Below are 23788 nucleotides of genomic sequence, written 5' to 3' on the forward strand. Positions count from 1 at the left end.
CTGGGGGGCTAAACACAGAAGTTTAGTGTCTCGCTAAAGTCTGAGGTCAGAGTGTGAGCAGGCTTGTCTCCTTCTGGAGTCACTGAGGGAGAATCTGTGCTTCTAGCTTCTGGTGGCTCCTGGCAGTTTCTGGCATTCCTTGGCATATAAATACATCACCCTAATCTCTCCCTCATCCTCACGTGGCGCTCTCCCCGTGTGCTTGTCTGTGTCCAAATTTCCCCTTTTTAGAAGCAGATTAGTCATAGTGGAGTAGAGCCTACCCTAATGACCTCATTTTAATTTGGTTCCTTCTTTAAAGGCCTTATCTCCAAATAAGGTCATGTTCTGAGGAACTGGAGGGTTAGGACTCCAACATACGAATTTGTAGGGGACACATTTGACCCACAACAGGAGGGATGGACCCCGCATGATACAGGCCTTCCACCGGCTCAGGTGCAGCCAGCCTCAGACAAGGCCTGAGCTTCATGGGCTGCCTCCGGAGGCCACCTGCTGTGATTCCTAAGTCTCTGTGATATGACTCATCCATGTCCCGGCCTGCCCCTTGGCCTTTGCCTGTCCGCGCAGGCGGCGCATGTGGTCTGCTCCACGAAGGATGTCTGTCCCTCCCCCGAAAGCCCCTGCCCCTGGGGAGCTCCTGACCCCTTGCTGATTTCCGTGGAGCCCACGTCTGTGCCTGCAAACCACCACGTGGATTCAGTGCGGGCCAGCAAGCAGGGGAGACGAGACAGAGCGTGGCCAGGGCAGAGCCCGCCAGGTGCCATCATCCCCATGCATCCCGAAAAGGGCCTCTCTGAGCCACAAACTCTCTTCTGGGGTTTATGTACCCCAAGCGTGTACCCAGTCCTCTGTAACACATGCATGCCTTGGGAGCCCGCACAGCGGGGAGAGACTTGGGACAAGAGGTGGCATGGCCCAGGCCCTGCCCCGAGTTGCTGCTGTTCCTCTTGGATCCATACCCCACACCCAGCCAGGTCCCACCGCCCCCAGTCCTGTTTCCCCAGCACCCAGCCCTGTGGCATCCACTACCCGCCCTCAGGACCGACACCTCCTGCCGATCTCCTCCCTTCTGACCTAAGAGGGGCTCCTACCCGGCCAGCCTGCCTGCCTTAAAGCCGCTACGTGTATATATAAGGAGAATATAGCGCCATTTCCCCTCAGGGTACCGTGTGGTGCCCAGCCTGGTGAGAGAAGGACGCATCCCCATCCCCTCCCCCGATACAGACACTCTAGTGGCCCCCCAAACGCTCCCCATCCCTTGCTGCTGGAACCTTCTCGGCTTCGCTGCTTTGCTCCTGTAGCTGAAATGCCACCTTTTCTGGGAATCTCTTCCCGGCCTTCCCTTCTGTTTCCCTGCCCCCCGGCAGCCACCACCCTGTTCCACATCCTCCGTGGAAACTCATCTCCCCGTGCCTCCTAAGCTCATCATCTAATTTGTCTGCTTAGGCAAGTGGTAGAGTCACGGGAGGACACAGGCCCTGAGGTCAGGAGAGCCCAAGGTCAGAGTGGCCCAGAGCAGCATCCCCAATCCCAGGTCCGGCCTGTGGCACAGGAGGCCCAGAGGCCTGTGAGGACTTGAGGGGGGAGGGCAGAGACACGGGACGGGACTGAACAGGGAGGGGCGGGCTGGAGGTTGGGCGGAAGTGGCCACCGGCGGGCTCTCCCCCACAGACTTCATCGACATTGTCAAGGACCCCGTACCCCCCAGTGAGTATAAGACAGAAGAGGACCCCAAGCTATTCCACTCGATCAAGACACAGCGGGGGCCGCTGTCTGACAACTGGATCGAAGAGTACAAGCAGCAGGTTTTCCCCATCATGTGCGCCTACAAGCTCTGTAAGGTCGAGTTCCGCTACTGGGGCATGCAGTCCAAGATCGAGAGGTTCATCCACGACACGGGTGAGCTCGCCAGTGCCCGCCGCCTCCCTCCGCGTCCGGGGCAGGTCCCTCCTCCTTCCAGAAGCTGAACCAGAGCCCATGCGCAGCTTCCTGCCCAGTTTATCTTGGCTGCCTGCCGAGCACCTATAGATGACAAGCGGCGTCCCCGGGCCCTGCCCCCGGACACTCTTGACTGGCTTGTGTCTGTAGCATATAGTGCCAACCCCCTGAGGAGGAGCAGCCCCAGGAGACAGCCTCCCTGCTCTTACCTGCACCTCTTACCCCAGGCCCCAGCTCTGCCTCCCCTATGGGCTGGACGTTCCAGGCACAGAGGGCCTTGGACGCCGTGGTGCCCTCACACTGTGGAGCCCGGCCTGGAGCAGGTGTCCAGGGAACAGGTGGACCAGCAGGACCAACCTGGGGCTCCTGGCCCAGCTAGAGCTGACCCGGGCTCCTCCCTCCCCTAGCACCCCCAGCTCCCTACCTGCCCCCCCGCCCCTACCCAGGTCATGGCATGAGATCAGTGCCAAGGGTCTGGCCTAGCCCAAGCTCATGAGCCAGGAGTAGCACCTGGACAGACATCTTTTGACTCCAAGGCCCAGGGTTTTGGTTCAGATGTGAATCTTTGGAACAGATGTCCCACACTGTTGATGATATGCTTCACATGTGCCGTAACAGCTCACAATGTCCTGTGAGGATAGCCATGTCACCCGTCCGTTTGTAGAGAAGGAAGCAGAGACCCAGTGCTGGGTCTGACCCCAGATCTCCCTTCCTAGCTACCCTGGATCTGAACTGATATTCTCATAGCAGTGGGGCCGTGGCTTCTCATCAGATGGTCTGTTGAGTGTGGGACCCAAGGATAGTATGCCTGAGGCCATCACCCAGGACTTGTCTTGGCTGAAGGAGGGCAGAGGGTGAAGGGATCTAGGAAGTATTTCTGGGGAAGCAGACTGCCCTGAGCCAGGAGGAATGGTCACCATAGAGCTGCCTGAGGACATGACATGGGTTGACCACTTGGAAAGCCGCTCTACTTTCTGTAGGAGAGTGGAAGATGCATGCCTTGAGACCCAGTGATGTCCCTCCCGGGTTTGCCCCTTGGAGAAACTCTTATACACATTCCAGAATGTTCAGAGCAGCAGATTTGTAAAAGCCAAGTGGACAAACAATGAAAGTGAGCCAAAGGCCCAATGGCAAAAGAAGGAATAAATGAAATGTGGTATTTCAAACAAATAAACCCCATGCAGCAACGAACCTGAAACTCACCCAAAACAGCAGGCGGCAGGGAAATACCTGCAGCTTGACACATACATGTAAAAATGTCAATAACGTGCAAACCAACCCAACCTATCGTGTAGAAAAACACACCTGTGTGCTCCAACCAGAAAGAAAAGCAAATAAACACAGAGTTGAGGCTGGACTGGGCAGGGGGGGAATGCGTCCAGGAGGGCCAGCCAAGGGCTGCCTGTTACTGGTCATGTCTGCTCCCTCACTGGGTAGTGTGGGTAAGGATGCTCTATTTCTTCTTAATGTTTTCTTAACGAGCTTTATTGAGGCCTAATTTTACACACCATACACTTCACCCCTTGCAAGAGGACAGTTCTATAAGTGGCAGTATATTCAGAGTCGTGCACACTGTTCTAGAACATTCCATCACCTCAGTCTTTGGTTCCTGTTCACAGTCACCCCCACTCCCACCCCCAGCCCAAGGCAACCCCCATCTGCCTTCTGTCCCTAAAGTTCTTTTATTATCTTTTCTACCTTGAAAGCTCTTACTTTCGTGATTTTACACGCATGATATATTCTTCTGTATCTTTATCTTCTTTTGTGTCTTATTTTATATGTATATATGTTCTACTTATAAGAAAAAGGATCAACCCACTTGGAACTGGAACTTGATTTCCATGTGGAAATTGGACAGGAAAAGTGTATAGGTACCAACCGAGACAGAAAACTGGCAGGAATCCCCCCTCCGCCTCCCCTTGGGGCAGGAATCCCCCCAAAATTCAGTGTGGCTTCTGAGCAGGCACATTCCCTTAGGAGGCACCCCTGCTCTAGTTATACAACCACCGTGAGCTTGTGAGGTCATCTGTGAGCCATTTGCAAATGGGGAGACTGAGGCACAGGGTAGGGAGGGCAGTGATTTACCCACGGCCACACGGTGGGGATGACCTTGGGTTGCCTCCCAGCCCCGAGCCCGGCCCTGGGGGCTGACAGTGCCCGTGTCTCCTGTCTCTCCCCTCCCCCTGCCGCTGCCCGGGACCAGGCCTGCGGAAGGTGATGGTCAGGGCCCACCGGCAGGCCTGGTGCTGGCAGGACGAATGGTACGGGCTCAACATGGAGAACATCCGGGAGCTGGAGAAGGAGGCACAGCTCATGCTGTCCCGCAAGATGGCCCGGTTCAATGAGGATGACGAGGAGGCTGTGCAGCTGGCCAAGGACGAAGCCATCCAGGTCCAGGTCGCTGGGGAGCCCGCCCAGCCCAGCAGCAGCAGCAGCGGCAGCGGGGAACCCCTGGCGGGCCGGGGTCTCAAAAAGCAGTGGTCCACATCCTCCAAGTCTTCGAGGTCGTCCAAGCGGGGAGGTGAGCGCCGTAGCTCCGCCTTTTACCACCCCGGCAACAGCCCTCACCCCCGCTCCGGGCAGCCCCTTGCCACCCACCGTCAGAGAATTCTGGCTCCTCCCGGGGACTCTTGCCCCCAGACCTTGTGGGCCACGCCTGAGGGGGGTCAGAACCATTCTGCCGGTAACCCCCCCCCCCCAGTTCAGAGTGAGCCCAGGGTGTCTGTCCCCTCCCCCCAACACAAAGCAGGTGGCCCAGACTCACCTACAAGGGCCCGGTGAGACAGGCTGGCCGTGTGGGAACCCAGCTCCCAGCCTCTCCTGGGGCCCAGATGGCTGCAGCTCTGAGGAGCTGGGCTTCCCAGGAGGAGGGGGGGTTCTTAGTGGGTACCTGTCAGCACAGCCAGGAGGGGCCTCTGCTCCTGTGGTGGGAGCCAGGCTGAAGGAGTCTGAAAGCCTTTACATCCTGAGAGAGGCCTTTCTCGGGAGAATTTTTGCAAAAGCACCGTGGCTGTTTGGGAAACCAGGATTATCCTGTGTAGAGCCAGGAGTCCCCTCTGTGAGTCCAGCTTCCCCACACCAGGCTTGGCCGTCTATGTGCTGAAGGCATCTGTGTATGTATATGTGTCGATGCCTTTTATGTGCTCACTTGCCGACAGCACCCCGCAGCCCCATCTGTCTGCTCTGCTGCAGGGGAACTGAAGGGGCTCGCTCCCGGAAAGACCCAGGTCAAAGGCACAGGAGCAGACCCAGGTCTGTGCGACTGTGCGTCCTGGCCTCATACCTGACACCCTCCCCCTTCCTCGTCCTCCCCGGGACACACCTGTTTTGTGCCAGGTGGGCTGGGCGGGGCCGTCTTGAAAGTTCCAGGAGCTTCCACCAAAATGAGCCAGGGTCACCCCACCCCTCATTTCTCCCTCCGTTCTCTCCTGAGCCCTCCCGGCCCATCACCTCCGCCTGCCTTCCGCCCGCCCGGCCTCACCCAGCCGGGTGGTGGGTCAGCCTGCGGTTTTGCCTTCCAGCCAGCCCTTCCCGCCACAGCATCTCCGAGTGGAGGATGCAGAGCATCGCCCGGGACTCGGACGAAGGCTCGGAAGATGAGTACTTCGACGCTCATGGTAGGCGGTGGCTCCTCCCGGGGCAGAGGGGGAGGATCTGGGCAGGGTTGGAGCAGGAGGCGTGGACTGAAGCAGCAGTGGGGCAGAGCATGAGACGAAATCACCGGGAGTCTGGGGTCTCACCCTGGCCGCGTGCCGGGATGTCTCTGCTGGGCCTGGCAGGCAGGGACTGTTCTCTCGAGCACCGCCCCCCTCAGAATGGATTTGTACAGTCAGACGGGGGCTTTTTTCCATATGTGAGTTTATTTCCACAAGCAGCTTTACCAAAGCATGACATCTTACAGTTTTCTAAATTTTTGCAATGACCTTGTTTTTTGCCTTGGTTAAATGCAAGTACACCGAATGTAGAAACTTTAGAAACTGCGATGAGCCGGAAATATGTGAGGTGCCCATTTTCCCACTAATCCCCAAATCAACACAGTGAGCACACGGCCTGACGAATCACCCACCTGTGCTGGGAAGGTGCGGGTACGCTTAACCTTCAAACGACACGAGTTTGAACTCTCCAGGTCCACTCACACGTGCTTTTTCCCCCAATAAATACAGTACCGTAAATGTATTTTTTCTGCCTTACGATTTTCTTAACAACATTGGTTTTTTTCCACCTAGCTTAGTTTATTGTAGGAATATGGTATATAATACATATGACATACAAAATGTGTGTCAGTCGACTATTTATGTCACCGGTCGGGCTTCCAGTCAACAGCAAGCTGTTAGTGGTTAAGTTTCTGGGGAGTCAGAAGTTTTACACGGATTTTTGACTCTGCGGGGGGCCAGCGTCCCAGCCCTCCCTCCCTCCCCTCTCCCCCCACCGTGGTGTTCAAGGGTCAACTGCGCTAAACATTCACTTGCTTCATACCTTGGCCGTTCCTCTCGACCGGCAGACAGGTCTGTGCAGACAGTTCTCCCCGGCTTGTGATTTACAAGGCGGGACACCGGCTCGGAAAGGGAGGGGAACTTGCCCACAGGCACTAGGCAGGGCAGCGGCAGGCCAGAGCCCTCTCACGCTGCAGCCACCTGACTGTTATGGCATCTTAGTTAACTGGCTGGACTTCGAGGGAAAACTTGGTGGGGGGGGGGGAAGGGGTGTCAGTGTCCAGGCAAGAGGGATCTAAGATGGGGAGCTGCAGAGGGTGGCAGGTGGTTCCTGAGCCTCCCTTGGTACCTGGGTCCTCCCCAAGGGTGAAGAAAGGTGTCTGGGGCATCCCATCCACCCCAGCCAAGCTAAGAGGTGCACCCTCTCCTGGCTGTGAGTCCCTGACAAGAGGAAAATACACATCTAATGTAGGAACTTTATTTTTTTTAAATGTTTATTTATTTTTGAGAGAGAGACACATAGAGCACAAGCTAGGAGAGGCAGAGAGAGGGAGACACAGAATCCGAAGCAGGATCCAGGCTCTGAGCTGTCGGCACAGACCCTGACGTGGGGCTCGAACTCACAAACCGTGAGATCGTGACCTGAGCTGAAGTCAGACGCTTAATCGACTGAGCCACCCAGGCGCCCCTAATGTAGGAACTTTAAAAAAAAATGAAAAAACAAAAACAGAAGGGAGAAGAGACAGCAAAGTAGGAGATGCCAGAGCAGCTGTGGCCGGGGAAGCACCTGCTGACCCGCTGTGTGGCCAGAGGAGTGACCAGTACAAGCCAGCGTCTGCACAGCTGCCTCCAGCCCCGTGGTCCCCAGGCCGATGGTCTCGGAAAAGCAGAAACTAGAGAAATGGATGGAAGTGTTCAGAGCAGCACCTCTCACGGGGCTGTATTCGTGCAGATGTTGAAAACAGGAACATTAGCTGATGAGTAGAGAAGCAATAAACCGTGATGCGGTCCATCTATACTGTGAAATAGAACTGGGCCCCAAAAAAGAACAAAACACTGATGCCTGCTACAATGTGGATGGAGTTTGATAGTATGATGCGCAGTGAGAGAAGCCAGACACAAAAGGCCACATCCTGTGTGATTCCGTTATGTGAAATGTCCAAAACAGGCAAATCCATGGAGACAGAAACTAGACAGGTGGTCACCAGGGGCCAGGGCACGGGGTGTGACTGCTAATGGCTACAAGACTTCCATTCGGGGAGGTGGAAATGTTCTGGAACCAGATAGAGGTGGCAGTTACACAGCATTGTGAATGGACTAAATGCTACTTTAAAATGGTTCAGATGGTGAATTTTATGTTATGTGAACATTACACAATTTTGAGAAAAGGTCAGGCAGAAGCCCTGCGGGTGCTGGTCAGGTGTTCATCCTGCTAAGGAGGGAGAGGGCAGAGGCCAGCATGGAGGGTACGGGCCAGAGGAGCATGGGAACCCCCACAGTGGCCACACCTACCCCTGTACCTCCCAGCCAGGCCTCCCGGTGCCCCTCAGTCCCTGCCTTAGAATGGGTCGGTGCTGAAGCCCCACTCTCTCCTCCCCAGAGGACCTGTCCGATTCAGAGGAAATATTCCCCAAGGACATCACCAAATGGAACTCCAATGACCTCATGGACAAAATTGAAAGCCCTGAGCCAGAGGACACACAGGGTACCTTGGTCTGGGGAGGCTACAGGGCCTGGGGGAGGGTGGCCGCAGGGGCCAAGCCCTTCTTTGCCCCAGCTCCTTAGCAGTGCTGGGCATGGAGGGGTGGGGGGGTTGGGAACACCCAAGGCCCCGCTTGTCAGGGTCACGGCCTCTGTCCTGTGGGCCTGGGGCTGCCCGGCTGCCCCTCCGCTCACAGCACCCACTGCTTCTGTGTTGCAGACGGTCTGTACCGCCAGAGTGCCCCCGAGTTCAGGGTGGCCTCCAGTGTGGAGCAGCTGAACATCATCGAGGTGGGTGCCGGGTGGCAGAGGGCCCCCAGGGCTGCAGGGGGAGGGGGGTGAGCTTGTAGGACCTGTCCTGTGAGAACTTGGCACCCATGGCTTCACATCCACACTGGCGTAGGTGCCATCAGAGAGAGGCCTGGGGCCTCCTTTCCTCCCTCCCCTGCCGTCCCTGAGAACCAACAGGGCCTTCAGACAGCCCCCAAGGAAGGCCTTGACCCAGCTCCACCTGTGGAAAGTGGAATGAGAAATTTGTAAATTCCAGACCAAACATAAGATCCCCACCTTGAGCCCAGCTTTTCTGCATTTGCTGAAGAACATGAGATGGAAGGGAAGGAAGCAAAAGCTGTCTAGGCAGAAGTGATGTGGTTGGTGGCCGCTGCCCTGCTGGGGCCACGTGGGGCTCCCAGTGTCCAATAAAGCTGTCTTGGTAGAGTGCCTGTGTCCGCTTTGGGGGTTCTTCGCACGAAGCTCAGGCCCCTTCTCCTCTTCCAGCTGTGGGCGGTCAGAGCTGTTTGCATGGGGCGCGGGAGCCACGATGCCCAAGGTGGAGACAGAGCCGGGAACTCGGGACGCTTGGGGAGTTTGGACCGGGTGCGGGGGGGAAAGAGGAGCAGCGTCCACACTGCCCTCCCCAGCTTGGGCTTTTCTGCTTTGAGGTTCTGAGGTCAAAGTGGGCTTTTCTAGAAGGCAAACTGGGACAAGGGGAGTTGATTCCCAATTGGGGGTTAATGGCAAATAAAGCAGAGTCTCCTCCCCACCTAGGGCACGCGCAGCTCTGACGGCCCCTCGGGAGGGGCAGAAGGGACCTTGGGCTCTAGATCTGCCACAGGATGCAGTGTGCTTGTTGGAACCCAGCACCGATTCTGGGGCATGGCCATCCAAAGTCAGATCCCTCTGCTTGCAATGGCCCCCAAACCGGAGCCTCCACTCCCCTCTCCCAGCCTTGTGGAGGGGGTATGGCTCTCCAGAGCTGGCCCCACGGCTCCCAGGCCTGCCTCCACACTCTCCCTCTCGTGGGCTCTGTTCCTACTGGGTTCGAGTCTTGGTGGGGGTGGGGTGTGCCCCAGTATTAGACATGAATGGGAGGAGAGCTGAATCTCCAATTGGCCCCGAACAGTCCCAGCCTCCGGTGCCGGGTCCCAGAAGATAGGCACAGGAGGCATTCTCTAGGCCTCTCACTGCCCACCCCCGCCCGACCTGGGTTTCTCAGGGCCATTGGACTCCCCCTCCCTGACTGGGTGGTGGTGAGGTTGCCCGCAAGACATTCCTTCCTTGAGCCACTCACCGGGCAGTGTTGGTAAGCCCTCCGGGCTGCTGGTCGGGGCAGCTGGTGGCCCCGCCTTGCCCTGGCTGTGAATTCACTCCTGCCAGGTGGGCCACTGGTGAGCAATCCTCACATGGGGACAGGAATCGCTCCGAAACTCTGCTGGGCAGGTGTTCCTGCCCAGGCCCCGGGGCCCACCGCCAGCCGATGACCAGCCTCCTCTTGGAGATGAGGCAGCCCAGTGTTGCTGTGGCTCCAGACCCCATACCACCCACCGGCCTGCCTTCCTCCTTCACTCAAGGTCATCTGCTGCTCAGTGGCTCCTGGGCCAGCCCATACCCTGCCATTTTCTGGCAGCCTCGCCAGCCCCTGGGTCCACTGCCTGTATTGCCCATGCCTCGCCTGGGCTCTGTGTTGGCACTTGGGTCCTACTCTGCCCCCCGACACTCCACGCGGTGGCCCACTTCAGGGCCAGCTGTCCCCATATGGGCCTTCCAGGTGGCTTTAGGCCCTCGGTCTGTCTCCAAGGTTCCTTAGGGATAGGCCTCTCTCTTCAGTTCCTCCTCCTTGTCCCCCACACACCTAGGCATACTAAGGGCATGGCAAGTACTCCCAGTGGCCTCTCTCAGGCCCTGGCCCTGGCTCCTCCAGTGGCACATCAGAAGTTAAGGTGGGGAAAGGTCCCTGGTGATGGGGCCACAGCCTGGATTGGAGGGAAAACACTGAACCGGGGGCAGAAGCTTTGGATTCCAGTCCAGCTTGGCACTGATGCGCTCCGTGACATTAGACATGTCTCTTGACCTCTCTGGGCCGCCACCACCACCTCCTCTCTAAACGGAATCGTTCCATACCCCATGCAGATGTGTACCAGTCTCAGGTCTCACTTTGACCTCACGTGCAGGCCTGGCCAGCCAGACGTGGGATCGTTACCCCTCCCAAATTAGGTGTGCTCAGACAGACACATCTGCATCCCCTCCCTGCTCTAAGATGTTTGGAGAGAGTCTGCGAATGACAGCACAGGGGACGGAGGAGAGGCCCTGTGTAGATGGGGGAGGGCTCGGCTGAGTGCCCAGGATCACCGCCCTCCCGGGCACAGACACACGGAGGGCAGGTGGGCTCCAGAGGCCCCCCCATGGGATGCGCCTGTGCCTCCTCGCCAAGGCCAGAAACTGCTGCCTGGGCCCCCTGACAGGAAGCGGAGTCTGTGCTTTTGTTCAGACTGGCTGATGGGAGCAGGGCCGCTCTTGGGGAGGAAGAAAGGGGCCATCGCCGCCTCCCCCAGGGAAGGGGTTGAGGTGGCTAACACCAGGCCCTGTAGCTCAGGAACTGAAATCGGGGTTCTCAGAGGGAACAGTGGGCCAGATGGGCCTCCTCCTGGGGTGACAAGGACCCGGCAAGCGGTTGAGTCCGCAGGGAGTTGATGCCACGCCCCCCTCCCCCCACTGACCTGCACAGGACGAGGTCAGCCCACCCCTGGCTGCGCCAGCCTCCAAGATCCACGTGCTGCTCCTGCTGCTGCATGGAGGCACCATCCTGGACACGGGTGCCGGGGACCCCAGCTCCAAGCAGGGCGACGCCAACACCATCGCCACCGTGTTCGACACCGTCATGCGTGTGCACTACCCCAGCGCCCTGGGCCACCTCGCCATCCGCCTGGTGCCCTGCCCGCCCATCTGCTCTGATGCCTTTGCCCTCGTCTCCAAGTGAGTGCATAGGCCCCAGACCACCTGGCCCTGAGGGTCAGGCTTCTCCCCTAGTGTCAGGACCCCCGTCTAGATGTCCAGACTCGGCATCCAGCCCCTTCCGTCTGGAGGTGGCAAAACCTGTACAGATGGCTGAGCTTACAGAGGAGACTAGCACTTGCCCTGTCTGTGACGTGGAAGACGCTGACCCGCCTCTGGGACAGAGGGCCTTACTCCCCCGCCCTGTGCCTCAAACTTCCAAGGCCTGGCCCACAAGTGACCCCGTGAGGTTTGCCGAGTCACAGCGGAGGCCCTTAGGTGGCAGGCAGCCCCAGCCCTGCTGCCCTGGCCGGGGAGAGGGGCCCACTGGGCCGAGCTGAGGCCTCCTGCTCTCTTCTGACCGGGCCCCCTCCCCCAGCCTTAGCCCCTACAGCCACGATGAAGGCTGTCTGTCCAGCAGCCAGGACCACATCCCCCTGGCCGCCCTGCCCCTGCTGGCCACCTCCTCACCCCAGTACCAGGAGGCGATTGCCACGGTGATTCAGCGGGCCAACCTTGCCTACGGGGACTTCATCAAGTCCCAGGAGGGCATGACCTTCAACGGGCAGGTGAGTCGTGGGATGAAGGAAGGGAAGACAGAAACCCTGCAGGGCAAGAGGTGGTGGCTCTCCCTGGCTGGCACCCCAGCAAACAGGGCGGGCACTCAGGCCTCTGGGGCCTCTCCCCTTGTAGATCTGCCTGATTGGGGACTGCGTCGGGGGCATCCTGGCCTTCGATGCCTTATGCTACAGCAATCAGCCAGTGTCTGAGAGTCAGAGCAGCAGCCGCCGGGGCAGCGTGGCCAGCATGCAGGTATCAGCTTCTCATGGCCCCCAGAGCAGGGGAACCCCAGGATAGAAACTGTGTCACCCTTTAGCCCCAAACATCCCCCAGGGCTGCAGTAAAGGCAAGGGAAGGGCAGAGGTTTCCAGTACAGGTGCCCAGAGGTGGTGGGGTGGGTGCACGGGGCAGGTGAGCAGCTGTAGCAGGACCAAGCCTAGAGCACATGAGGCTCCGGCAGGTGCAAAGCAAGGTCTGCACCGTGCGGAGCTGGGGTCTGGTCCTGGAAGGTGTGGCAGGCGGCTCCTCTGAACTTCCCAACAGGGGAGAGGATCCGACGTCCCTGGGGTACAGGAGCAAATGGCCTGGGTGGGCCGGGCAAGGCGGTGAGATCAGTGGGAGATCATGAAGATCCGGGTAGCCAGTTCAGGCAGGAATGAAGGCTGCTGGGACTTGGCCAGTGGGTTGGGGGGACAGTGGCACGACTAGGGGACAGGGCTTTCTCCTCTCCGGCGTGGGTGAGACGCTGGCTGGGCAGTGGCCAATAGGCCCGGAGTCAGGAGGGAGGACACTGAAGCAGGGCCCAGGCCAGCAGCCACCGGGCAGTGAGCCTGCATGGGGCTGTTCCAGGACACTGACCTGCTGTCCCCGGGCACCCTGGTCAATGCGGCACATGGCGGCAGTGGCAGCGGTGGCCTGGAGAGCAGCCGGCACCTGAGCCGCAGCAACATTGATATCCCCCGAAGCAATGGTGTCGAAGACCCCAAAAGACAGTTGCCCCGAAAGAGGAGTGACTCGTCCACCTATGAGCTGGACACCATCCAGCAGCACCAGGCCTTCCTGTCCAGGTGGGTGGGGCCGGTGGGACCCAAGGGTCAGACTGTGAGGCCCATGGCCTGGTGAGGAGGGGTGACTCCAAGAGGGAGGGACACCTCAGGTTTGAGGCTGTCAACCAGGTCAGGCTGCTGGCCAACGTGAGTGTTGGGTGCCTCTGGGGTCTTGTACAAGCAAGGGCCATCTTGAGCCCAAGGGGACAGTTTGTCCAGGGGTGAAACCCAGTCAGGGGGCAAAACTGACCAGGGACAGCTGTTCCAAAGGCAGTGGCATCCCTAGGGAGGTTGGGACCAGCTGTCACCAGAGATGGCCACATCTGCAGGACAACACAGGGGTCGAGGCTCATTTGGGCCTGATGACCCCTGGGGGGCTTCCTTTGGGAGACTGAGGGCAAGCCAACGCTGAGAAAGGAAGGGCTGTGGTGCCGCCTTACGAGCCACCCCCCACCCCACCCCCCGTCTGCAGCCTCCACGCCAGCGTGCTGAGGAACGAGCCCAGCTCCCGCCACTCGAGCAGCTCCACCATGCTGGACGGCACAGGGGCTGCGGGGAAGTTTGACTTCGAGATCGCAGACCTCTTCCTGTTCGGGTGCCCGCTGGGGCTGGTCCTGGCCTTGAGGAAGACTGTCATCCCTGCCCTGGATGGTGAGAGCTCTGCAGGGGCAGGGCAGGGGGTGTATCAGCTGGGTTGAGGGTCTCAGTGGAGCCCTGTCACAAGGCCATGGCCACATCCCAGGCCCGTTCCTGCATCAGCCTGCCTCATTTCTGCCCTCCCCAGCATAGGCTCGCTGCTCCCCTTTGCTCCTACTCTAGCAGCTCAGTCTCCAGCCTCCAGCCCCTGGCCCCTGCTGTTTAGTCTTCAAGGCACCTCTGGGAGCTGAGGTCCAGAAGTGAAAGGGCTGCCCCGCGATCAGATAGGGACGGACCCAGTCTCCGGGGCCCAAGATCTTCCCCTAAGGAAGAGATCCTCCTGGGTGCCTGGCTTCCCAGTTTCAGAAGGGCCGCAAGCACGCTGCTCCAGAGCCCCTCCTCATGGCTGCAGGGACAGGGAAGAGTGACTTACTGGCCGAGCAGCCTGTCAGAGCAAGGATCCCTGCACTGTATGCCCCAGGGGTCAGCCAGTGTGGCCAGGGAGCCCTGACATCCTTACGGGAGAGGAGACTTGCAGGGCTCGTGTTACGTCCCCAGGTCACAGAGGGGTCAACCGAGGCTCAGAAGGGTGTAGACACTTGCCCAAGAGCAAGTAAGCGCTGGCTTATATATACGTAAGTGGACAGAGACTTAGGAACAGTGACATTATGGCAGCGTTATCTGTAATCGGGAAAACCAGAACCATTGTAACGGTTTGTCCATGGAGGGGGCTGCAGCCGTTAAAGGGTCGGGTAGGACTCGCAGTGCTAGAATGAAGAACGCCAACATTTTTATGTCAAATGGGGGGTGGAGGGGAGCTCGAAGACGATATAGCACCTGTAACTGTGTGTGTGTGTGTGTTTAAAAGTGAGACATCTACTCGTGGAGTAGCAGCCCCACCTCACAGCCAGGGCTGCATCCACTCCGCTCAGTTTAAGAACACCTGGTTAATAAACGGTCAGACTCCAAATCAAGAGACATGCTTTTGGATGCTTCCGGACCCCCCACCCCTCGTGCTGCGGACCCCGGCCTCCTTAGGGCTCTGCGATCCCACCCCTGCCCTCCCCAGTTTTCCAGCTGCGGCCAGCCTGCCAGCAAGTCTATAACCTCTTCCACCCCGCGGACCCGTCGGCCTCCCGCCTGGAGCCGCTGCTGGAGCGGAGGTTCCACGCCCTGCCGCCTTTCAGCATCCCCCGCTACCAGCGCTACCCGCTGGGGGACGGCTGCTCCACGCTGCTGGGTGAGACCCGCGGGGGGCCTGGGCCCTGGGCAGGGCGCTCCTGGGGCCCCTGCCGGGTGGGAAGTCACAGCCTGCGCCGAGCTCCTCCGAAGCTGGGTCCCCGGTATACCAGGTGGCGGGGGGGATTAGCCCCACACACCCCAGCCAGGGAGGGACGACGTGGCCTCACAGGTCAGGGCCTCACCCCAGGTGCCAGGAGGCAGACTGGGACCCAGATTCCCACCCTGTTGCCCAAGACAGAGCTGGGGACCTGGAGGGACCGTGCGAGAACCCATCGTGGCAGTGGCTGGCGAGGGGGCACAGGATGGGAAGGGGCTGCAGGGTGCGTCTGAGCGGGGAACGTGTGTGAAGGCAGCCCATCGCCCGCTCCCAACCCTCCCCGAGAGGGCCCCGTCCCCCCGCCCCACCCTCGAGTGTGTCCTGTCACGTCCTGGTCTTGAAGGAGCCCCACGTGTCTGTGGGAGGAGCACGTCTGGACTGCCCACGAGAGTGTCTGTTGTTGTCCCGTCTGTTCTCTCCCGTCTGCCTCCAGTTGAGACAGTGCAGAGAAACCCCGAGCTGGTCCTAGAGGGTGGGCCCCTGGCCCCTCTCCCCCCAGGAGACGGCTTCCTGGAAACCAGTATCCCCGTTCCCGCGCTCACCTGCCAAGACGGGCCCCGCCCGAGCCCGGACTGTGCTGAGTGTGTGTAACACCCCCATTCGTGGTGGCGTCTGCTTCGCTGGCTGACTGCTGGTCCCCAGGGGCTTTCCCGTGCCCTCCTTGGCCACTTGGAGCCTGTGGGACCCTAGTGGCATCCCACAGAGACCAGACAGGACAAGTCTTAAGGATCAGGTCCCGGCCCTTCCTCCCTAGGCTCCTGGGAGCCTCGGAGCCCAGAGAGGGACCGGCTCTCCCAGGGACACCTAGCACGGGCGTCAGTCCAAGGGTTCTGTCTCCCATTTGTGAGGCTGGTGGGGGCAGCTAGGAGATGGGGTGGAACCTTGAGCCTCATCCCACCTGCTCCCCAGGAGAAACCTCTGGTCCTGGGAGGGTTTGATTCTCAGGGTCCCACTCCTTACCTTCCCTGAGGGAGTCCCCATCTGCATGTGAGTTCTCTAGCTGAGCCCCGCTCTCCCTGCTCTGCCCTGCCCTCAGCCCAGGGCCCAGATGAGCCCTCAGCACCTGCCTCTGTTCCCAGACACACACGCAGGGCTGGCTCAGTGTGGCCCATGCGGGAGATGTGCAGGGGTGTTGCCTCATCCTCAGTGCCCAGCATTGGGTGCCCCTGGGAGACCACTCGGGCCCCTGTTGTAAGTGCCCCTCAAACCCAGCTGCAGGGGGCCACGGGTCACACCTGGCCGGGCAGAGCCCGGGAGGCTGGGAGGGCTGGACGAGATCAGGAGCTGTGTATTGGGTAAGAAGCGTGGCCAGGGGGGGCTTGAGCCTGGCCGCCTTGCCTCCCTACCTGTTGTGTCTGTGTCGGTCCGTCTGTCCGTCCCTGCCCCGGCTCCGTACCCTGTCCTGTCAGCCCCAAGCAGTCAGGCCCCAGCATGCTTGGGCCTGCCCTCACTGCCAGTCGTGCTCAGATGCCACCGTTCGTCTGCAGTGGGAGGGGTCGGCCTTGCCCGCCCAGCCCAGGGCACACCGGGCCCTGCCTCCCACTGCTCAGGGCGCCGGGGGTGGGGGTGGGGGTGCTGAGCTGGAGGAGGAGTGCCTGTCTTACCCACTGGCCTCTCTGGTCCCTGTCCACCCACAGCGGACGCACTCCAGACCCACAGCACAGTCTTTCAAGAGCACGCGGCCCCCTCCTCGCCCGGCACAGCCCCCGCCACCCGAGGCTTCCGCCGAGCCAGTGAGATCAGCATTGCCAGCCAGGTGTCGGGCATGGCCGAGAGCTACACAGCATCCAGCATTGCCCAGAGTGAGTGCAGCAGCACCCAGGGCCTGCGCTCCCTGGGCCCTCCCCTCTGTCATAGCAGGGGTCTGCACCCTTCCTGCCCCCGGCCCCACCCCGAGATAGCGGGCAGTGCCTGGCAGGCAGTCACCAGGGATGCCGCTAAACGCCTACAACAATCCCAAATGTCCGTAGCGGACTCGAGGGAGGGGGGATGGCCGGGGCAGCCCAGCGGGGCCAAGTCCAGGTGGCACGAGATGGGCGGTACCATCCAGGCAGCTGGGAGGTGACGGGCCCGGGAAGAGGGGTCCTAACCCCAGAGGGCCCGGTGCTCCCGGAGGAGGAAGCTGTGGCCTGTTTCTGGACAAGCAAGCAGAACCAGATAACCAGAGGGGCAGCTGAGGGGAGCTGGAGAGGCGAGATCTCGCTGCGGCCGCTCCTTTGCTGCTCCTGCCCATCTCAGAAGCTTCTCAGCAGCTGGAAGTGGAGCCCAGGTCACCCCCTCTCAGTTCGCCAGGGCCAGCCGCCCACTCTGTCCTCCTTGACTATGTGACTGCCTGCCTGCCTGCCTGCCTGCCTGCCTGCTCAGGGGCACCTGAGCTGAGGCTGGCGTGGGCGTCCTTCTGTGAGGAGGGAGCCTGGCACTCTTCCCAGTGTCCTTCCTGGTGGGCCCGGCGTGGCTGACCCCTTCCTCGTTGTTCTTGCTTCTCAGAGGCCCCAGGGTCGCTCAGCCATACCCCCAGCGTCAGGCGCCTGTCTCTGCTCGCCCTGCCCCCCCCACCCCCCTCTACCCTGGGCCCCCACCCACAGGCCCAGCAGGGGAGCCCCAGCCTGGAGTGGGCCCCCCACCTCCCCGACTTGGACATCAGAGAAGGTACCGGGTGTCACATGGCCTCTCCCCACACACACTCGCCTCCTCTAACTGGGGTCACTCACCATTTCCAAGCACATCTCACCACCAGGCCCTACACTCTGTGGCCTAACCTGAGAGCTAGAGGCTTGGGCTGGGAGCACTCAGGTCTGGGGAGGACGTAGAGGGGTTGACTGGGGGGGTGATGGCCAAGGGACTGCCTGCCTATCCCACGTGGCAGGCCGCAGGCAGAACTCACAAGAGCCCTGACCCCCATCAGGCACCACTTACCAAGTGTCTGTGTGAACCTAGCAGAAAGGCATCTGATAACCCTTTTCTGGAGCTACGGGGTTTCCCAGCCCCGAATGGGGGCCAGGACTCACACCCAGGCCGTGAAGCTCAGCCTGCTGCTCACGGCAGGCCTTGCCTCGGGGTTCACCTCTGCAAAGCCTGTCACCAGCCTGAGGCCTGCAGGGCACATGTTGGGGGGAGGGGCAGGAGAGCCTGGAGAGGACAGCAGCAGGGCCCAGGGCAGGGGGTCAACAGGATCAGCGACAGGGCCAGGGATAGACCTATCTCCAGACTGGGATTGTCCCCAGCCCCCTAACTCCACACGCTCCTCCCCCACCCCCGCACCCAGGGCCTTCTGGCTGCTTGTGCACTGTCCTGGAGTCCTGCACCTTCCCTGCTCCCCTCTGTCACCCCGCCAGGGGGGAGGAGGTTCGCTGTGGCTGCACCCCTTTCCCTGGTCAGAGGAGGGTCTAGTCTTCGGGCTGAGCCAAGCCTGCGGGGCCTGGGAACCTCCTGAGGTCCAGCCTGGTCAAGGATCCCTCCTGGCAGTTGCAGCCAAGTGGTGGGGCCAGAAGCGGATCGACTACGCCCTGTACTGCCCTGACGCACTGACAGCCTTCCCCACCGTGGCCCTGCCCCACCTCTTCCACGCCAGCTACTGGGAGTCAACGGATGTAGTCTCCTTCCTGCTGAGACAGGTATCCTGGGGCCCACCGCTAGGAGCACTAGGGCCTTGCAAGTAGGACCAGATGACGCCACCGCTGACATGGCCCCATTTCATAGATGGGGGGGGGGGGGGGGGGCGTGCTCCCATCAGACCCCAGAGCAAGCAGGATGGAGGAACCCTCGCAGACACGGGGATGGGGTGGCTGTTACTGCACATTCATGAGACATGTGAATCTGGGGAGGACCAGGAGGCAGACTGTAGTGGGTTGAATAGTGCCCCCCGGGCCCCTCACAGGCTCCTGCGTTTCTGGTTCCTGAGTCTGCCCCATGGCCTGCTTCTTCCCTCCCAGGTCATGAGGCATGACAATTCCAGCATCTTGGAGCTGGACGGCAAAGAGGTTTCCGTGTTCACCCCCTCCAAGCCGAGAGAAAAGTGGCAGCGCAAGAGGACCCACGTGAAGCTGCGGGTGAGGAGGCCTCTGGGGGTCCAGGCCCCGAGGCTGTTGTCCTGTTAAATCCTCGAAAGAAGACACCATATCACAGATGAGGAAACCAAGTCGCAGAGAAGCGTGCTGTGTTACTTAATCCTCAGTCCGTGAGGTTGGAGCTGTTGCCCCATTTATAGACAGGGATGTGCCAAGGCCGTGTAGGGCAGGTGGCTGAGCTGGACTTGAACCTGGGCCATCTTGCTTTAAGCCCGTGCCCACCCACCAGGCCCAGGAGATCCCAGCCACCCCTCCATCCCCTACCCTGACCCAGCCTCGCTCCTCCCGTCCCCAGAACGTGACCGCCAACCACCGGATCAATGACGCAGTCGCCAACGAGGACGGCCCGCAGGTTCTGACGGGCCGGTTCATGTATGGGCCCCTGGACATGGTCACCCTGACTGGGGAGAAGGTAAGGACGTGGGGAGGTTGCGGGAGCCCCTACCCTTGCCTCCCTCTGGCTGGGGAGGCCAAGGGCCCAGCCCCTTCGTGACCAGCCTGCCCGGCCCCCAGGTGGATGTGCACATCATGATGCAGCCGCCCTCGGGCGAGTGGCTGTACCTAGACACGCTGGTGACCAACAGCAGCGGGCGGGTCTCCTACACCATCCCAGAGACGCACCGCCTGGGTGTGGGTGTCTACCCCATCAAGATGGTGGTCAGGTACGTGCCTCTGGGGGGCGAGCAGGCCAGGCCGGCCACCTCTGGGGCAGGAAGAAGAGGGTCTGGTGGGTTCTGATGAGCTCCCCCTCCCAGGGGAGACCACACGTTTGCCGACAGCTACATCACCGTGCTGCCCAAGGGCACGGAGTTCGTGGTCTTCAGTATCGATGGCTCCTTTGCTGCCAGCGTGTCCATCATGGGCAGCGACCCAAAAGTGCGGGCCGGGGCTGTGGACGTGGTGCGGTGAGTGACGCCCAGGGGCACGGTGGGTGGGCTCAGGGGCAGGAAGCTCCTGGAGGCCAAGTTGGGGAGGGCTCTGGGCACCAGAGCAGGGGCTCACGGAGTCAGCACCACCAGCAGCTCACCGGGTGACCTCTTAATGTTGATGTCTCAGTTCCTCACCTGAGAAGTGGGGCTCCCGACAAGACCGGTTGTACTTGCCACAGAGGGCGTCAGACCGTGTGACCTGTGTGACCGTCCTCGTGGCTGTTACTATTTCTGCTGAGCCCAGAGATGCAGTGTCCTGCGGCTGGGCAAGGAGGCAGGGTGGCCCGGGAGGGAAGACCTGGCGGCCGTGGGACACCCAGTCCTGCCCCTCGTCGCCAGGCACTGGCAGGACCTGGGCTACCTCATCATCTACGTGACTGGCCGGCCTGACATGCAGAAGCAGCGGGTGGTGGCGTGGCTGGCCCAGCACAACTTCCCCCACGGCGTGGTGTCCTTCTGTGACGGCCTGGTGCACGACCCGCTGAGGCACAAGGCCAACTTCCTGAAGCTGCTCATCTCCGAGGTGGGTCCCAGGCGGCAGGGACGGGGCGGGGGCGGGGCGGGGCTGGGTGGGAGAGCCGGGCCACGCCCACACGTCTCGCCCACAGCTGCACCTGCGCGTGCACGCGGCCTACGGCTCCACCAAGGACGTGGCGGTCTACAGCTCCATCAGCCTGTCCCCCATGCAGATCTACATCGTCGGCCGGCCCACCAAGAAGCTGCAGCAGCAGTGCCAGGTGGGTGGGCAAGTCGTGGTGGGCGGCGAGGGCAGGCGGGGGCGGGCGGCCCCGACAGCCCACCCCGTGACGGCCGTCTTCCTCACCGCCCTCCTCTGCAGTTCATCACGGACGGCTACGCGGCGCACCTCGCCCAGCTCAAGTACAACCACCGGGCCCGGCCAGCCCGCAATGCGGCCACCCGCATGGCACTGCGAAAAGGCAGCTTTGGCCTGCCTGGCCAGGGGGACTTCCTGCGCTCCCGGAACCACCTGCTCCGCACCATCTCGGCCCAGCCCAGCGGGCCCGGCCACCGGCAGGAGCGGACACAGAACCAGGCGGACGTCGAGCAGCGGGGACAACGCAGCATGAGCGTAGCGGCTGGCTGTTGGGGCCGCACCATGGCCGGCCGGCTTGAGCCAGGGGCAGCCGCGGGCCCCAAGTAGGACACCGTTAGCGAGGCCTTGTGGTCTCCGTGGTGCTAGGCCAGGGCGGCCAGCCCCGCCAGGAGGCCTGGCCTGGGCACACAATGTCGGCTGGAGACAAGCTTGTCCCAGGGCCTGGCGGAGGACATAGGCCGTGCCACACAGCCCTCCCAGCCCTGCCTCATGTCCTAGGGTCTGAGGGGTTCCAGCTTGCAGGAAAACCTGTCCCAGGATGACAGAGGGACCAGGACTCCCCACGTGGACTGGCCCGAAAGGCACTCCCAGACACTTGCCCTGCATTGACCTCCCAGCATCCTGGGCCCAGGCCCCGCCTGCCACCTCCCATCCACTAGCTCACCCTGACCCCCAGGTCCCCTCCCACTTGGTAGCAACTCCGATGGGGGACAGCCTGCTTCTTGTTAACTCTAGTTACTCAACTGTTCAACCTCACTGGTCTTGCACTGATTTTTGAGAGTGGAGATCCATTACCGTCTCCTGTGGCTACAGACTCGTGGACATGCATGAAAATCCAGCGTTTGCTGATCTGGGACCTATTGCCACACAGAAGGCTCCAGGGTGGCAAATCCTTGTGCAAGCAGGAAGAGAAAGGCCATATCTTAATTTCTGCAGCTCCGCCTGGCCCGCCAACGCTGTGGCAGCCCCGGATCCCTACCCATCTGTCCACCTGCCCCACCTGGAACCCAGTCTGGCAGCGAGGCTGGTGAGGCCCGGAGCCGGCTCCCCGAGAAGCCACGCCTCGGGCTCCTGGGCCTGGCCAGGCCCGGCCTCCTCTTCCACTCCTCGCCTGCCATCAGTCAAGGCCACGTGCCTCGGCTCTCCTGCGTTTCTACACCTTTCTACTTATCCAATCTGATTTCTATGAGGTTTTTTTAAATGAGCAATCCTTGGCTGCTTCCTTTTCTTAACTCTTTCAGTACCAAGCGCAGCCCCTCCACATGAAAACACCCAGCACTGTGATGGAGTCCAGCCTGGTTCTGGGTCCCGGGGCCCTGCCCCCTGCCCACGCAGTGAGGTGTGGGGTCCCTGCCTCACCTGACCCCCCATTAATTCCACTGAATTTCTACTCTGGGGTGAATGGGCACACACTTAAGTTTTTTTAATGCCAATTCCGTTTTGATGCCGAATCTAAGAAGCCACAATTTGCTTCGTTAGCTTAAGGGCGGGCAGCCACGACTTCATTCCCCACCTGTCAAGGACCACGATGTCCTGCACGCTGGGTCTGAGCATCAGCCCTCCCTCCCCAGAACCGACCACGATCTCAGCTATGGCGCTTGGCTCCGGGCGGCCCTTCGACTGCTCCTCTACCTTCTTCACAAGGCGGGGGAGCCTGCCTGGCCAGGCTCCCACTCTGAGAAGCTGCTGCCAACCTGGATACGGCCTCAGGGCCTCATAGGCTGGGATGGGGAGGCACGCAGATTGATGTTCACATTTTCCCGTGTGTAGATATGTACAGCCAAAGGGTTGTGTAAATGTTCTGCAAAAGTGGGTCTATACAGAGTGAAAGCTATTTATTTTGTGCAGAGAAAAATTTCTGGAGGAATCGGACCTTCAGGGTTTGTTCATATTTAAGATGTAGCTTTTTGTTTTTGTTTCAGGCGTTCTGTATAAAGCAACGATTATTTTATGGACCAAGTTTTAATGTAAGTGTTGCAATGGAAGTGCAATATCTGACCCCCACTCTGCTCCCCGGCGGGAAATCGCTTGGCCCGACAATCACAGCCCCAGCGAGGGGCCCCTGTGGCCAGTGCCTCCTTCTCTGTCGGTCCCACCTCACCCCATCTTGCCTACTGCCTCGGTGACCAGCCATCTGGAGAAGCACCTGGAAGAGCCTTGGGCCCACCTGCAATACAGGCTGGGAGGCCTCCTGGCCCGGGGAGGCCATGTGGGCAGTGGGCTCGGCCTCTCCCAGGGGGCAGCTCCCCCAGGCTCCGCACTCCCCGCCTGCCTGCCCAGCCGCCAGCCATGCCAAGGACAACAGCAATAGTCCCCTGGGCCTCTCCCAGTGGCCCTTAGCCATAGATGGTGAGATGGGCAGCCCCCCCTCCCCGTTGACATCTCTCTTCTATATCCAGGTCTGCTTCCTGCCTCCCTTAAGATTCCTTTTGGCACATTCTCCTCTTAAGGAAGCACCAGTTTTTCAGAAACTAAGAGAGGGAGGGCAGAGTCCTTTAAAAATACCAAAAATGTTTACAGTGTTGGGTGCTGAGCTACAGGGCTCAGGCCTGACCAGTCGTAACCAAAGGGTGAGGCAGGCCTTGCTGACTGCCACCCCCACCCCAGGCCTGTTAGAGTAGAAGCCTTAGTCCCACTCCCAACCCCACACTGAGCCTCCGCCCACCACCCCAGATCCAACCGCCTGCCTTCTCTTTGATTTCTAAAGACGGATTCAGCAGAGACCCCACCCCCAACTTTCCCAGCTCTTTATGAGCTGCCCCTCCACCACCCCACTCCCCACGCCCCCCCACCCCACCTCGTTAGTTTTCTCGTCTCGGCCCCTCCTGTCTCTCTGTCTGGGCCATGTGTGAGCCGTGTCCTGACTCGCCCCATCCGCCCTTGCTTTCCCTGCACCTTTGGGCCTGAGTGTGCTCTGTATACAGTGTCGTTGTCTGTTACACCAATTAAAGAAGCAGGAAGGCTTCCTTCTGGGTCTCTTTACTGCACCAGCAACCACAGAGCACAGGGTTGGGAGGGGATCTGGGGTGGGGG

General features: G+C 60.5%; 1 protein-coding gene across 12 annotated transcripts in view; it reads left to right on the forward strand.

Moving 5' to 3' along the window:
• The window catches only part of PITPNM2 (phosphatidylinositol transfer protein membrane associated 2), a 145572-nt gene extending 121851 nt beyond the window's left edge, over positions 1–23721 (forward strand). For 2 of the 12 annotated variants that reach the window (XM_043557428.1, XM_043557430.1), the window contains 23 exons: positions 1672–1899; positions 4142–4459; positions 5131–5190; positions 5460–5555; positions 7972–8076; positions 8293–8363; positions 11077–11324; positions 11722–11911; positions 12036–12155; positions 12753–12970; positions 13422–13600; positions 14655–14825; positions 15358–15507; positions 16562–16726; positions 17412–17573; positions 18390–18538; positions 18857–18973; positions 19287–19403; positions 19505–19653; positions 19747–19896; positions 20260–20443; positions 20529–20657; positions 20759–23721. In XM_043557428.1, coding sequence (XP_043413363.1) covers positions 1672–1899; positions 4142–4459; positions 5131–5190; positions 5460–5555; positions 7972–8076; positions 8293–8363; positions 11077–11324; positions 11722–11911; positions 12036–12155; positions 12753–12970; positions 13422–13600; positions 14655–14825; positions 15358–15507; positions 16562–16726; positions 17412–17573; positions 18390–18538; positions 18857–18973; positions 19287–19403; positions 19505–19653; positions 19747–19896; positions 20260–20443; positions 20529–20657; positions 20759–21082 — 3800 coding nt within the window. In that variant the 3' untranslated portion in view covers positions 21083–23721. Of the gene's footprint in view, positions 1–1671; positions 1900–4141; positions 4460–5130; positions 5191–5459; positions 5556–7971; positions 8077–8292; positions 8364–8619; positions 8793–11076; positions 11325–11721; positions 11912–12035; positions 12156–12752; positions 12971–13421; positions 13601–14654; positions 14826–15357; positions 15508–16561; positions 16727–17411; positions 17574–18389; positions 18539–18856; positions 18974–19286; positions 19404–19504; positions 19654–19746; positions 19897–20259; positions 20444–20528; positions 20658–20758 lie in introns of those variants that run through there. The other 10 variants (XM_043557431.1, XM_043557434.1, XM_043557435.1 and 7 more) reach the window with 10 other exon arrangements.
• Positions 23722–23788: the final 67 nt, after the last annotated feature.

The sequence above is a fragment of the Prionailurus bengalensis genome, chromosome D3, assembly GCF_016509475.1.
Source record: "Prionailurus bengalensis isolate Pbe53 chromosome D3, Fcat_Pben_1.1_paternal_pri, whole genome shotgun sequence".
Taxonomy (NCBI): Eukaryota; Metazoa; Chordata; class Mammalia; order Carnivora; family Felidae; genus Prionailurus; species Prionailurus bengalensis.